General features: G+C 49.7%; 1 protein-coding gene across 1 annotated transcript in view; it reads left to right on the top strand.

Annotated features, from left to right (window-relative positions):
• Window positions 1-14,033, top strand: part of GPR143 (G protein-coupled receptor 143) — a 350,633-nt gene that overhangs the window by 115,152 nt on the left and 221,448 nt on the right. Inside the window, exon 8 of the mRNA XM_085622133.1 lies at window positions 7,456-7,711. Coding sequence (XP_085478259.1) covers window positions 7,456-7,711 — 256 coding nt within the window. The remainder of the gene's footprint in view (window positions 1-7,455; window positions 7,712-14,033) is intronic.

Raw genomic sequence — 14,033 nt, 5'->3', positions numbered from 1 at the left:
GCAGCCCCGAGATAAGGAGGGACAGGATGGAGGACAGGGTACCCTACTAAAGGGCCGGCCCCGGGGAAAGCAGGTATGCTGCGGGCTCCTGACCCCCAGAGGAGCAGAACATGACTGGTGGCACACAATAGGAGAAAGCACCTGGCAGAGCAACCGGATGTAGTGGGAGACCAGGATATCACTGCAGGCACCCTCTGCGCAGCATGGCCCAGTCAGCAGGAGAACACAAGGCCAGGCCTTGGTAATGGCTTAAGAGGTGAGGGGGAGCCATCCATGACCGGCCTGCGGGTGGAGGAGGAGGCACAAACTGTGCCTTGGTGTCCCCCTTTGCATTGCATCTACCCAGCCCTTTTCCCCTGACCTGCCCCAGGTTCTCCCACCCAGTCTAAGTGTAATATAGTGCTGTGCAGAAAGAGAGCAGGATGGCGGGCAGAGCACATTAAAGGCTGGGTGGCCCTAGGGAGGACCACACACGATGAGCTCCTGGTCCCCCTGGGGGGGCTATGATAGACCGGCGGTGTGGTGTTAGACCCCTGTTGCTGGCGCTGACACAGTGTCCTACCTGAGACTGGAGGCCGGGGGGCACCAAACAGACAGCGCTGCATGGGCACGTAAGCCCAGCACCCACAGTGGTCTGGGAGTAGAGAAGACTCCTGGAAGTGGATACCAAGTGGTGGGGACAGCCCGAAGAAAAAGTGTGCTGGTGCTACCTCAGAGCTTGTCGCCTCCGTAGCCACCCTCCCCAGGCTTAGCATTGAGATCTCTCCCCGATAGTGGTACAAAAGGGCCGGTGGTGCCGGGAACACATAGGAGGGCCCAAGGAAGGAGCACAACTGGAGAGACTGAAAGGCACAGGTAGAAAAGACCCAGGTTCCCGGTGGGGTGACCGACAGGCCTGGTCTACTTCTGACGCCCTAGTGCCTCTACTATGGCACCCTGACCAAGTTATACCCACAGCCCTCGGATTGTGGCCTTAGGGGGTGCAGGTCAAGCGAAGACTGGGGGGAATCCCCTGAGGGGCCCTCTAATTATGACACTACTCCGGTGGATGGTGGTTCATTGGATGGGCCCGCAGTACTGCAGCACAACCACAGATCTTGGAGAGCGTAACCAGTTACTTGTGATTGTGCAGACAATCATGGGGTGCACCAGGACCAAAACATACAGGTAAGTCTTGCCAGCTCACTCCCAGTCACCCCCATTGGACAGCTCACCAGTTAAGACCATTGATACTTATGTGGCCTTCTCCGGAGCGATGCCCCCACTTGATAAACTGGACATGATCCTACAGGAAATAACAGAATCACATCAGTTGAAGGAGCAGCGACTAGTGACCATCACCACAAATGTGAGCCTTTTAAGGATGACCATTGCAAATAATCTAACAGGGTCAAAGCAGATGAACTAACGCTCCCAACAATGGCCCTAGACAATGAACAACTCAATATATAAGTGACACAGCTACGACATCGAGTGGATCTATTGCAGGATTGGGTGAAGCAGTGCTTAATTTGTGCCGGTGCTTTCCGGTGCTAAGCACCGGCACTTAATTTTCAGGGCCGGGTCTACGCCATTGTCACGCGTACTCCCTTTCCCTCCCACGTAGTTTCTCTCAGAAACTCAGTTCTCGAAATCTGAAGCCGTCAAATGCCTTCGCTTCTCGTGAGGAACATAATTAACAACACCTGTATTGCATTGTGGCCCTGATGCACGACGTGTAAGGTGCAGGGCCTGTCTGAGAACAAAATTCAGTCCTGGCAATTTTATTGGATTTGCATGAGGGAACGGGAGGGCGAGGGGTGTGGAGCGAGGGTGGAAGTCCGAAGCACTGCTGCTTATGAGGCTCGTCGTAAATTACAGGTCACTCTGTGTTTTTGGAATGCGGTCCTGGGGGGGCCCCTCGGCCTCCGACAGGCTCGGTCTAAGGAAGGAAAGGAAGCGGCGGCAGGCTCCGTTCTCTCATTCATGCCATGCCGTCCAGTGGTGCACAGAGGCAGGCGAGTGCAAGCGGCTCCCCCACCCCCTGAATCACATTCTACTCTCCAAGCCTCTCCAGTCACACTCACAGCGGAGCATGTGCCGGTGTGTGTGTGTAGGGGGGAGGGGGGAGAGATGGAGGGAGAGGGGCCAGCTGTGAGGGAATAATAGGGGACGGGGAGACGGGTGTCCGGGGGTTTGAGGGGAGAGAGAGCGAATGAACCCCAGCGATGGAGATGGCAAGGAGGGTGGAGAGGGAAAGCAGCGGGTAGAAGGGAAAAAGATGGGCAGGTATGAGCGGTTGAAGGTGGTAGACGAAGTAAAAGAGACGTAGCTCCAATCAAGGCTGTGGCCTGCACACACTGTTTCTGCAGGCTTGTGGTAATTGCAGCCGGCTTCTATCAGGCTGACTGTGGTGCACTGCTGCTACAATGTATTCTGATGCCCGCCCCGTGGCGCCGCTGAGGCATGATGTAATTCAAAGTCTGCCCGTGGCGCCGCAGGGGAGGGAGGGGGGACATCACCTCCGGTCCTGTTGCCAGAGCGGGAAGTTTGCAAAGAAGGCAGCTAGCAGGCTAAAAGATGCGTTTGGGGGCGGGGCGAGAAGGAGGAAAGATAGGAAGAACTGGGGGCATATTCACAAAGCACACAGCCAAAAGAAATCACATATAATGTCGGGCTGGAAGCGGCAACTGGCAGAGCAGAGGAACACATGCTGACGCCATAAATCTGGGACAGGAGGCCTGGAGGCACCCACCTCCACGAGTCTTACGGTAGGGCCATTAACTTGACTCTGGGTACTGGTTGTTAGAGAGACTCAGGCGCGCCCCGCTGGCCTCGCAGGGCTGTCTGCTGCTCACACTGGCTTGTCTTTTACTATGGCCTCGGTAAATTGAATTATGGCTGTACCAAGCCTGGAAAAGTGGTAATCACGGGTGACTACTATTGGGGGGTCCGTCGGGGTTCACACCCTGGGACAGGGGAGAAAGGGTTTCTAGAAGTTTGAAGTGTCAATCCCTGCAAGACGTTGTTAACAATTACCCTCCACGTTGTTTGTCCCGTGATTTGCCCAATCAAAATGCTGAGCTAGGATTATAGGCGCCAAAAGCGAGAGCGGGCGAATAGTTGTGAAGTTTGGCAGCTTGTTGTATCGCCTTCTACAGTGCCACTGCCTGCATCAGATTAATGCAGTGCAGCTTGACTGGGTCTAGAGTGGGGAGCCGGAGAGTTTGGTGCCCATGCATGCTGCCTCTCATGATTCCTGCTGCACAAGTCTGGAAGGACAGCGGCTGCAGCGAAAGTATGGTGCCAGTGCAGCTTCATGACTCTGGTGATTGTAATACAAGCTTCCACAGTACTGCGTGTTGGTAGCCTGTGCGCTTGTATACACTATATAAATACATCTAAGCAGAGGCTGAAAGGCTAGGTGGAAGTGAGCAGCCTCTGTGAGGTGAATTCAAAAGTGACGTCAGGAGGAGGCCGCACATGATAATAATGATCCTTTTAACGTAATGCTAATAACGGATTCCTAGAGTTTCTTGTTGCGCAAATGGGTGCAATATCTGATGTTTATATGTTTCCCTCGCCGTCATTGCTTTATTTTGCTAACGCGAAACTGTCACTCATAGTCTTTCAAATGTCACTCATAATTGCTCTGAAATTATTGAAAAGTCACATATAGCAATCTTAAACCTTGGCAGCTATGCACGGAGGGCTTTGGCAGGCGATAGACTGTGGGACTCTGGCAGGCGGTGTGGAGGCAGAAGGTAAAAGGCAGCAGCCATCGCCAGTTCTAGCCATAGTCGGCTGAAACTACAGGCTTCAGCCAAACTTCAATTCCAGAAACACACTGAAGCGTCACCCACTAGGAACGCTTTCAGCCAGGAGCTCTCTTTGCCCGACTGACCAGCGAGGCCCAGATTTCTTTCCCACTTCAGAAGAACTGTAAATATCGTTTAATATGTCATGAGAAGTGTCTCATTAGTGACCTTAAAAATTGAGCACGATGCCCTTGACCTATTGAATCCTCTTGTATTCTGGTCCTATGCTCAGCTGGTGAAGGGAACCTGAAAGTGAGAGGATGAGGCCTTGTTGCCAGTTAGGGCTTAATGTGTGAAGAAAAGAAATGCAGGGGCCCAAAGTTTGTCTTTCAAGACCATTGGGAGAACTTCTGAATGCCAGTGTTTTGCAAACTACGGAGGCTGTCTGTTCTTGATTCCACCTCATCATGGCTTTTTCTTCACTCTGCACCATTTTACTCTCTTGTGTGTTCTTCTTCAAGCCGGCTTTCTCCCTGTGTCTCGGTTTCCTTACCCTTCTCTTCCGCCATTCAATCTTTTTCACCTTTCTCTCTCCTGCCCTGACTCAAAGTTAGTCTGATGTTAAACAATAAGTCCAGGTCTTCAAAAACGAGGGCTTGTTACCACCACCTGCAACAACTGGCACAAATTAAGCAGTGCAGTAAGGGCAGCACCCAGCCCTTAATTTCAGCTGGTGTTTTCCGGTGCTCGGTACCAGTACTTAATTCTCAACACCTGTATTCCGGTACCTATGAAAGTCTGGCACCTGGCGGCGCTGTCTTATTTTGAGTTAAGCACAGCAACAGATGTTTAATAATTTAATATACATTATATATGAATACTATCTACTGGTCACACCATTTTTATAGCTTTAAGTGACTTAAAATAGTCTGAATTGTCACACTTCTAGGTGAGTGATGTGCACTAGTTGTGTTCGTACTGCTATTAGCAGTACTGCCAGGAAGGGAAAATGCGTGGTGCAAGCTGCAATGGCCTTCCGAAAAGGGTCCTGGCACTTATGTTTTTACAAATTAAGCACTGGTTTACTGTGGCTGGAAGTTAACAACGCACCCCGGCTGGATGCCTATATGTGACATTTCAATGGTTTATTGCCTGGATCATGGATGTTTATGTGTGACATTTCCACGGTTTTTGGCCTAGCCCTGTCCTGGATGCTTATGTGTGACATTTCCATGCTTTCTGGCCTGAGGGCTTAAGTGTAACATTTCCACAGTTTATGGCTAGGTGCTTGCTTATGTGTGACATTTCCATGGTTTATGGCATGGGTACTTATGTGTAGCCTTTCCATGCGTTCTAGCCTGAGGACATGTTTGACATTTTTCCGGTTTATGGCTTGCGTGCCAGTTGAGGGTGTGGGTGGAGCCAATAGAGGAAGTGGGTGGAGCTAGTGAAGGAAGTGGGTGGAGCCGGGACAAGGGGGTGTGGCCTCCGACAAACATTGGAGCACCTGGACTTCATATTTTACAAATTAAGCACTGGGGTGAAGGATGCGGAGGGAATAGCTTATCACACTAACGTCTGCATCATTGGATTTCCAGAGGGCAAAGAAGGAACAAGAGCCACCCAGTTCATAGAGGAATGGTTCAGGACGACAGTGGTTCCCACAGGGCTCTCAGACATATTTGTAGTTGATAGGGCCCGTAGGGTCCCTCCCAAGAAACCAAACACACCTATCTGGACTGGCTGGTCGCACCCCGATAGCAGATGCACCTGGTTATATAAGTTTGAAATGTTAAGCTTTTTCTTACAGGTTTAGTCGAACGACTCATAATCGCTGGACTGAGTATTTGGGGAAGGTTTTTTTAAACACTGTTGAAGTGGGTTACCACAATCATGGGGGGAGGGTGTGCTGTCTACAGGCGCGTTGTGCCCAGATGTGTATCCAGTCTTACAGGCAGCTGGTAGGCATCAGTGACAGAAAAATGCAAATTAGTAACTCGGAATGTACGGGGTATGGGAACCATACAAAAAAGGCATAGGATATTAGCCCAGCTGCACCGGTCCATATGGTCTTTCTCCATCTGGTTGCCGCTGAGACCTCCAAATTACATAAGTGTTGTCAAGGCCAACCATTTCATACCTCCTACTCGGCCTTTGCATGTGGAGAAGAGGTGTGGCCAAATGCGATGTGCCGCTTGGGCTACAGGACTCGAGGGTTGTTACACAAGGCTGATATGTGCTAGTGAGAGGTACCCTGGATAGGGACATGATAGTTCTCAGGTGTATCCACGCACTTAATACTGAACAAGAATCTTTTTAAACACACTTGTCAACTGTGGTAGTTATTTGTCTTTATACCTCTGGGTTCTTGGGGGCGACCTTAATGCGGTACTAGACGTGACGCTTGATAGATCGCCCCCCACCCGCTGCCTGGGACTGCGCCGGTCCCAGGTAGTGGGACCGGCTTGATGGTTGTCGCATCCTGGGCTTTGCTTCAAAGAGTCCTTGTTTCAATATGATAGAACTTTTCTATCTGTATAAATGGTGGCCTGCACTCCAGTGTAATCAAAATCTTTCACTTCTTTTAACACATGCTCAACGGCAAGTTTTTGGTGTGCTGTCCTGGAAAATGGACCACCCCAAGGCACATTGCTAATGATTCATTCTAAAGCTGGTGCATAAACTTGCACCGGGCCTAGGATGCGCCAACCATCCATCAAGATGCAAACATGAACCGATTTATCAACACTTCATCCATTTAAATCCATTTTTAATCATCTATTTGTCTTCTTTCTTCGTCACGGTTTATGTCCAAAAGTCATGATTCCGATATTCTAATGCATATAAAGTGCCCCTCTAGGCATTTCTGTAGAGCATGTCAAACTTCACAATTCGTACGTTAACGTGAGTTTTTAAACCCAATGCATTTCGGGCGTTTAGCCCTTCAACTGTGATATAAAAAAGGGACATCAATACTGCAGAAACCATAAAACCTCAAATAACGAGCAATTGAGCCTTTTCATAATACTTCCAAAAATCTCATCATGTGAGTTCCATTAAAGAACTGACGGATAATGTGTGAGAACCGCACATCCCCCATTAGAAGAAACAGAACTTCAAAACTGATGAGTGCCACAACCTTCATAAACAATATATTCAATGCGCTTTAATAAGCATGCCTCATGTAAAACTTGTGGCAATACACCCTTAATGTGATCATGCTGGAATAAGTAACTATCGTGCCATTGAAATCGAAGCATGAACAACAAAGGCTTCCACAGGTGATCAGAACCGAAACAAATCGCCTCGTAATAAACTGCATACACCAAAACGAGTGCAACAACTACCTTTTTTTATCATAATGCAACGTAAGTGCAAATCACGTGACCACGTGCACCATCAAAACAATTTTGTTTTACCAGTGTGGAGCTCGTTTTGAGTTTATTTTCTTCCCCAAAAAATGTTTTGCAGGTCATTCTTTTTTAAGCGGATTGCACGTATTTTGTTTGTTTTCATTGTCACGAGTTTTACAGGAGGCATGCTTATTAAAGCACAAAGAATATGTTGTTTATTAAGGTTGTGGCACTCCATCGGTTTTGAAGTTCAATTGCTTTTATAGGGTATGTGTGGTTAATGATTACATGTAAATGAGTAAATGATTTTCCTTCGTGAGTTCATTATGGTGGGCTAAGCTCAACTCTTTCTTTTCTCCCCGCAGGGAATATTAAACCCAATGCAGGGTTTTCTCTTCACACTAGCTTTCTACGGCTGGACTGGAGTTGATGTGGATCTAAACTTTCGAAAGAAAGAAATTCAGTGGGAATCAATGTCCACCTCTACAGCTCAAGAAAATGGCTTCGTTTCTCCTGTGGGTTCATCTCTCAACTACCCGGGCTACATCCAGAACCCGAGAAAGACGGCAGAGCTGGGGAACGGCCAGCAGACTGATGAGGCCGTGAGCATGTTGTCTGAAGGTAACAGAACCAGTCCTGCTGTCATACTAAACAGAAACTCCCCTGTCTACCAGGGCTTATAGAATTAAACGTGGCACCACCCTGTGCACGGACCTTATTAAGTTTACAGCTATGCTGTGTTTTTGTAGCCTGGATGATACAATTTTACTCATCACTTGTGATAAGTTATTTATTGCGATGTAAGCTGATACCCGTTTCCCGGTGAATCAAATTTCTATGAGAAATAAATGATTTGTTAAGACATCAACATCGTGCCCCATAAGAAGTTTTTTTTTTATTGCTATGAGCTCTAATGATTTAATGCTGCTTGATACTGCTGAAACTTGGCAGCCACCGGATCCTTCTCTTCTCGTTGCCTTGGATTTATGCCAGGCCCTGGTTACATTTGGATTTGTAGAGATTGTGAGAATTTTGCCACCAAATTTTGAAATCAGAAGGATTATTTTCATTATGATGCATAGTGTCCTGTTTTGTAGAAATGCAACTGGAGTGTTTTCTTACTAATAAAAATGAAAATAATTCTCTCTATTCTGCTGAAATTCCACTTGCACTATTCACACTTGCCAGACATTGGCTCCATGACTGACTTTCAAAGTAGTCATCGATTAAACATCTTGAGCTCCTCCAAAAATCTAACAATGATAAACAATTGAAACACTAAGACCTGTGGCCTTGTTATCATGGTACGTTGAGGCTGCAGTAACTGCAAACATCTATTTTATTTTGTAAATCATTTTCAGGGTTAGAAACATGTCAAGGTTGAGATATTGATGTGTACCACTCAGGAGAAAAATACTTTCCAAGAATATCCCTCTCTATGCCTTTGGATTTCGAAAAAAAAAAACATTGACCTCTGTAGATTGCTTAAAATGTGGCTCAGTACACTCTGCTGGCGTCACTGGACTGATATTTGACATGTGAATTTGTTGATCTAAAATACAGTGAACAGAAACTCTCTTCATCTGACTCTTGTTGCAGTGCAAAATTCGCCTCTCTGAACCAATGTCAAGATTTGTGTAGCAGCAGGGTGTGGGCTACTGGAAGTTGCGGAGGGGGCCTTTCATGTGAGCTTTGCAGGAGATCCCCCTGTCCGAGCCCCAAAATATGCCACTGGGGAATGTAGCGGAGAGGTATCCCAGAAAAGTGTAGATAAGAACCCAGGAAGGTAGCCGAGCGCATGTAAGGGAGTAGAGGACTCAAAGCGCTGAAGTGCAAGCCGCTGATCTCCAATGTGGCCTTTGAAAATTAGGCGGACATAAAGTTTGCCGGTAGCCAGATCGGGTAAACCCAAAGCAAGAGTAGTTCTGTCTAAAGACAGCTGCACAGGTGCTAATTTCACAAGGTAATAGTGGTTTGCACTCACCCCTCTAATGGTCAAACTACTCCAAAACCATAAATACATTAAAACAGAAAAAACCCAAAAGGAAGTGCCTTAAGAGTCCAACAATTGTATTGTAGAGTTTGTTCCCTTTGTGTTCGAGGCATGTGGGCTGCTGAATTCATATCTGTATGTGTACTTCATGAAAGGAGGAGAGAAAAATGAATATGCTACTTACCAGTATGCATCTGTTCTTGGCATGTAGGGCTGCTGACATTCATATCTGTGCATAGATCGCCGCCTAGTGTTGGGTCCGGATGTTTGCACGTTGTTGTCCTGGAAGAGTCTTCGAAGTATCCTGAGATTGGTGACTCCTCCCCTGGACCATAGTGCGCATGGGCATCCTCTCCATCCTCAGATTGTTTTTTTCCGCCATTGGGTTCGGATGTGATTATCTTGACTCAAGTTAGGAAAAACTTTTTTCAGGCCAAAAGGCCTTTAGTTCGCGTCGGTACTGTTCCCGATCGGTATCGACAGTTACTTGTTAGTTTATTAACTTCAAAAACAACTTTTTCGCATCGACCATCGACACCATCGACGATGGAATCGAGGACACCATTCAAGCGGTGTCCTGTTTGCAATGCGAAATATCCCCATATCGACGTCCACCCGGTGTGCAACAAATGCCTTTCACCGGATCACGACGAATCCACATGTATGGCCTGTGCCCGATTCCGATCCAAGAAGACCCTTCGGAATCGACGAACGGCGAGACTTGAAGCGCAGCAAGCGGCACCGGCCTCGACCAACATCTTCAGCGCCGAGGACGAAGATGTAGAAGGCGTGGAGAACCTGCCCTCCAGCCTCGCTTCCGAACACGATTCCGGATCGGAAGACATCGAAGAACAACTCTTTCACAGAGATGAAGACGACACCGAGGTAGGAGACTACGATGAGGCCTTAGGGGCCGAAGAAAGTGGCTCCGGTGACGAGCAAGGCCTACCCGTACAGACGGAGGATATCCCAGTGCGTCAGTCTATGGCTCCGGTCGAGGGATCGCCTTCGGGCCTTACCCAAGACCTATCTCGCGATTCTTCGGCCCCGCCCTCGGGCCCGGCCTCGGACATTCAGCGACAGCCATTAGGACCCAAACCGGCTGGTTTCCCTTCATCGAAACCGAAACCAAAAGTCGTGTCGGTTCCACAGAAACCGAAACTGAAAGTGGTACTGGTCGGATCGAAGCCCACTACACCTTCGACGCCAGCAAAACCCGTCGGCACCGACCGCACCAAACGGGACTTCGGTGCCGAACTCGCAGCAGCAGACGTCGGCGCCGACACACGGAAAAAGGCCATCGGCACCGACAAACCGCCTCGGCACCAGGCACCGAAACAATCGGCTCCGGCCACGAAGGTCAAAATGGCCGCTGCGTCGCACACCCCTTCGAAAGCAGCACCTAAGGCACAATCATCGACGCCATCAACGGCTACCGCCTCTCCTCGACTCGATGACCCCGTGGCCCCGAAGAAGCCCACGCCTGCCTCTACTGAACCGCTCGGCGCCAAGCAACCGTCGGCGCTCCAGGTGCGACAAGTTGCAGAATCCTTGCAACGCATCAAAGAAAAGGCAGCCCTCCAGGACACGTCGGGCCCAGAGCCGAAAAAAGCTCAAAAAGCTTCTCCAGCGACACCTCATATCACTTTTGGCCTGCCGCCATCCACGGCGCCAAAAATGTTTGAAATAAGAACTCGTGTCACCCAAACTAGGATCACACCTGCCGAATGCTCTCCTACGGAGACGTCACCATCTCACATCATCGATGCCGACACCGGCAGAATTATACTCCACAAGCGGAGAATATCTTCCGAACACGCTTTGGACTCCTACCGGATCCCGCTAAAGAAAAAGCTGCCAGCGGATTCGGAGCCAGTTCTTTACGAACGTCTCCATACCTCCTACCCAGATCCACAGTCCTTCTCCCCGACACACTCCGAAACCGACGTTTTGGAGGACTATATGGGTGACGACATCCCCTACCCAAGAGGGATGGACCCTGAGGGCCAACAGGACCCTGACCAGGCTTGGGATGACCCTGTAGACACAGGTGCACCTATGGATACACAGGACACGCAGCTCTATGGCGCAAAAACGTCTCCCACAGAGGACACTGCCGCATTCAACGCCCTAATTGAACGTGCTGCGGAAAATCATGGTGTGCAACTCCACTCTGACACAATCGAGGACGATTTTCTAATGGATACTTTCGCATCCTCAGAAAGGAATATCAAAACTCTACCCATGCTAAAAGGTGTCCTCAAACCAGCAAAGGACATTTTCAAAGAACCCACCACGGCAAGAGTGATAAACCCCAGGATCGACAAAAATTATAGGTCCGCGCCTGGGGACCCTACGTACATTAGAGGCCAGTTGCCTCTAGATTCCATCGTAGTCGCAAATGCTCGCAAACGGGCACACTCGCAAACAACTGGGGATGCTCCTCCCCCGGACAAAGAGTCCAAGGTGCTAGAGACCTCCGGCAAACGGGTGGCAGCCCAGGCAGCTAACATATGGCGTATTGCCAATACACAGGCGCTCCTAGCTCGCTACGATCGCGCACACTATGACACATTAGAAACCCTACTCCAACATCTCCCTGACCAATACAAAGAGGGAGCAGAGATCCTCATCAGGGAGGGACAACTCCTCACAAACGCATCCATTAAGTGTGCACTGGATGACGCAGATACAGCTGCCAGATGTCATGAATTCCTGTCATGCGAGGGGAGGAAAACGGTAACCAGCGTAAACGGACTACATCTCCCAGGATGCTTAGCGGTTGAGAGGTTATGTAAACAGGAGAGCTGTTACATAACTCAAGGAAAACACGCCCTTATGTAAACAGGAGAGCTGTTACATAACTCAAGGGAAAACACGCCCTTATGTAAACAGGAGAGCTGTTACATAACTCAAGGGAAAACACGCCCTTATGTAAACAGGAGAGCTGTTACATAACTCAAGGAAAACACGCCCTATAAAGGGAGGAACCGGGAGGTACAAGGCTGTCGGATATTGTGTTTACACCGACGTACCTGCTTCGTGAAGAGCAGTGTTCCGGAGTGGTGCTCCAGTAAGGCAAGAACGGAGGTAGGTCGAGTCGTTACTCCCTGGGCCGTGTCTTGCCCCATCGTCACCTGTGAAGGACCCGGAAGCTCTACCGGTCAACCATTGAGCTTCGCTTTTTGACTCGGCTGAGTCAAAGCGCAGTGGCGCTTTTGCTGGTTGGAGTCGTAACTCCCAGCCCGACCAGAGATACAGGGACTGCCAGCTGTAACGCACACCAGGAGGTGTTTGCCGCGTTACAGACTCGGAAGTCCACAGGATCGATCGAGCGGCTGCTCTCGGTTCAGTCTTCTTGCTTTTGATTGGGGTATCGGTGACGCATCACCAGGAGGTGACTCCGCGTCCCGGTGCAGTCGGAGGAAGAGGTTGAGCGGCTGCTCCCTTCAGGTAGAGACCCCGGCTGGGTGTTTCCCTGACTCCTCGATTCTCCCCAACACTCGTCGTGCCCCTCACAGCCTACCGATTGGCATTGTCGGCCATTTCATTTCTGCCCTCTGTTGGCATACGCCGGGATCGGCGTATATGCAGAGGACGGTTAGGACCATCCGTGCTGTGGGCTGGTAACGTACTTAGCCTGGAGGATTCCAGTGACTATAACTTTTGTTTATTCGTTGTATTGTTTTTGCCTTCATTAAAATAACTAACCCTTCACAAGTGGTTGCGTCCTCATTATCGTGTCTGTTAAACGATCCTGAGACGTTCAGGGCGTTACAAAATATCCGACCGTAATAACACTAACTGTCTCCCGGTCGATAACAGACATGGCAACACTTGATGATGTGCTGGCTGCTTTAGCGACCGTGCAAGTTGAAGTGGCTGCCTCTAGGCAAGAAACAGCCGATGTAAAAGCCAGACTGGATGCTATCCAATTGGACCCGCTCACGCCCAGCACCTCCCTCACGAACCAGACCCCTGCGGTAGTAGTGGAAATGCCGGTAGCCATCCCCTTGGCAACATCAGAGAGGTACAGTGGGGATCCTAACACAGTGCAGGTATTCCTCACACAAGTGGCGCTACATTTATCGTGCAAACCAAAGGCGTTCCCCACGAGTCAGGCTCGTGTGGCTTTCCTTATTTCCTATTTGGCTGGAAACGCGGCACAATGGGCCGTACCTCTGGTGAGCAGGGACGACCCCATCTTATGTGATTGGGGTGCTTTTCGCGAGGAATTCCTGAAGGTATTCGACAGAAGGGCTGACTCGTACACGGCGGACCGTGAAATGCTTGAGTTGAGACAGGGATCCAACGACCTGGTGCAGTATCTCAACGCGTTCCGACGGCTAGTTGCGGAAACCAAGTGGCCTGTTGCTAAACAGACGGCGCTCTTCCATCACGGGCTGTGCGATGAGCTCAAAGACGCCGTGGCTCATATTGACCCTCAACCCAAGACATGCGAGGGCCTTATCAACCTGGTATTACGGCTGGAACATAGGCTGAGTGAAAGAAAAGGGGATCATGGGAGAAAAGGAAAATCCCTTCCATCCTATGTGACGGTGGGAAGTCCTGAAACTTCCACCGCATCCAAGGGAGAACCCATGGACATCGGCGCAATACGAGCGAGCCTCACAGCCACGGAGAAAGAGTCACGCCGTAAACAAGGATTGTGCCTATATTGTGGCAAAAAAGGCCACTACGTACGTGAATGCCCTGCCAAACCGAAGACGTCACGTTATCGGGCCAACCGGTCGGTAACAGCCGTGGTGGACATACCGGCGGAAAACTAGAGGACTCCCAGACCAAAGAAGGGGCATCTCGGAGTCACTCATCCATCCCTTCACTCTCCAACTCGGTCACTAAGGGACACCGACACCTGTTTCTCACGGTGCACGTGGGAGTGCATGACCAGTGGATACCCGTTGTGGCCATGGTGGATTCAGGGGCCAC

The sequence above is a fragment of the Triturus cristatus genome, chromosome 8 (assembly GCF_964204655.1).
Source record: "Triturus cristatus chromosome 8, aTriCri1.1, whole genome shotgun sequence".
Taxonomy (NCBI): Eukaryota; Metazoa; Chordata; class Amphibia; order Caudata; family Salamandridae; genus Triturus; species Triturus cristatus.
Note: the sequence above shows the minus strand (reverse complement) of the source record. Positions and strands in the feature narration are given on the sequence as shown.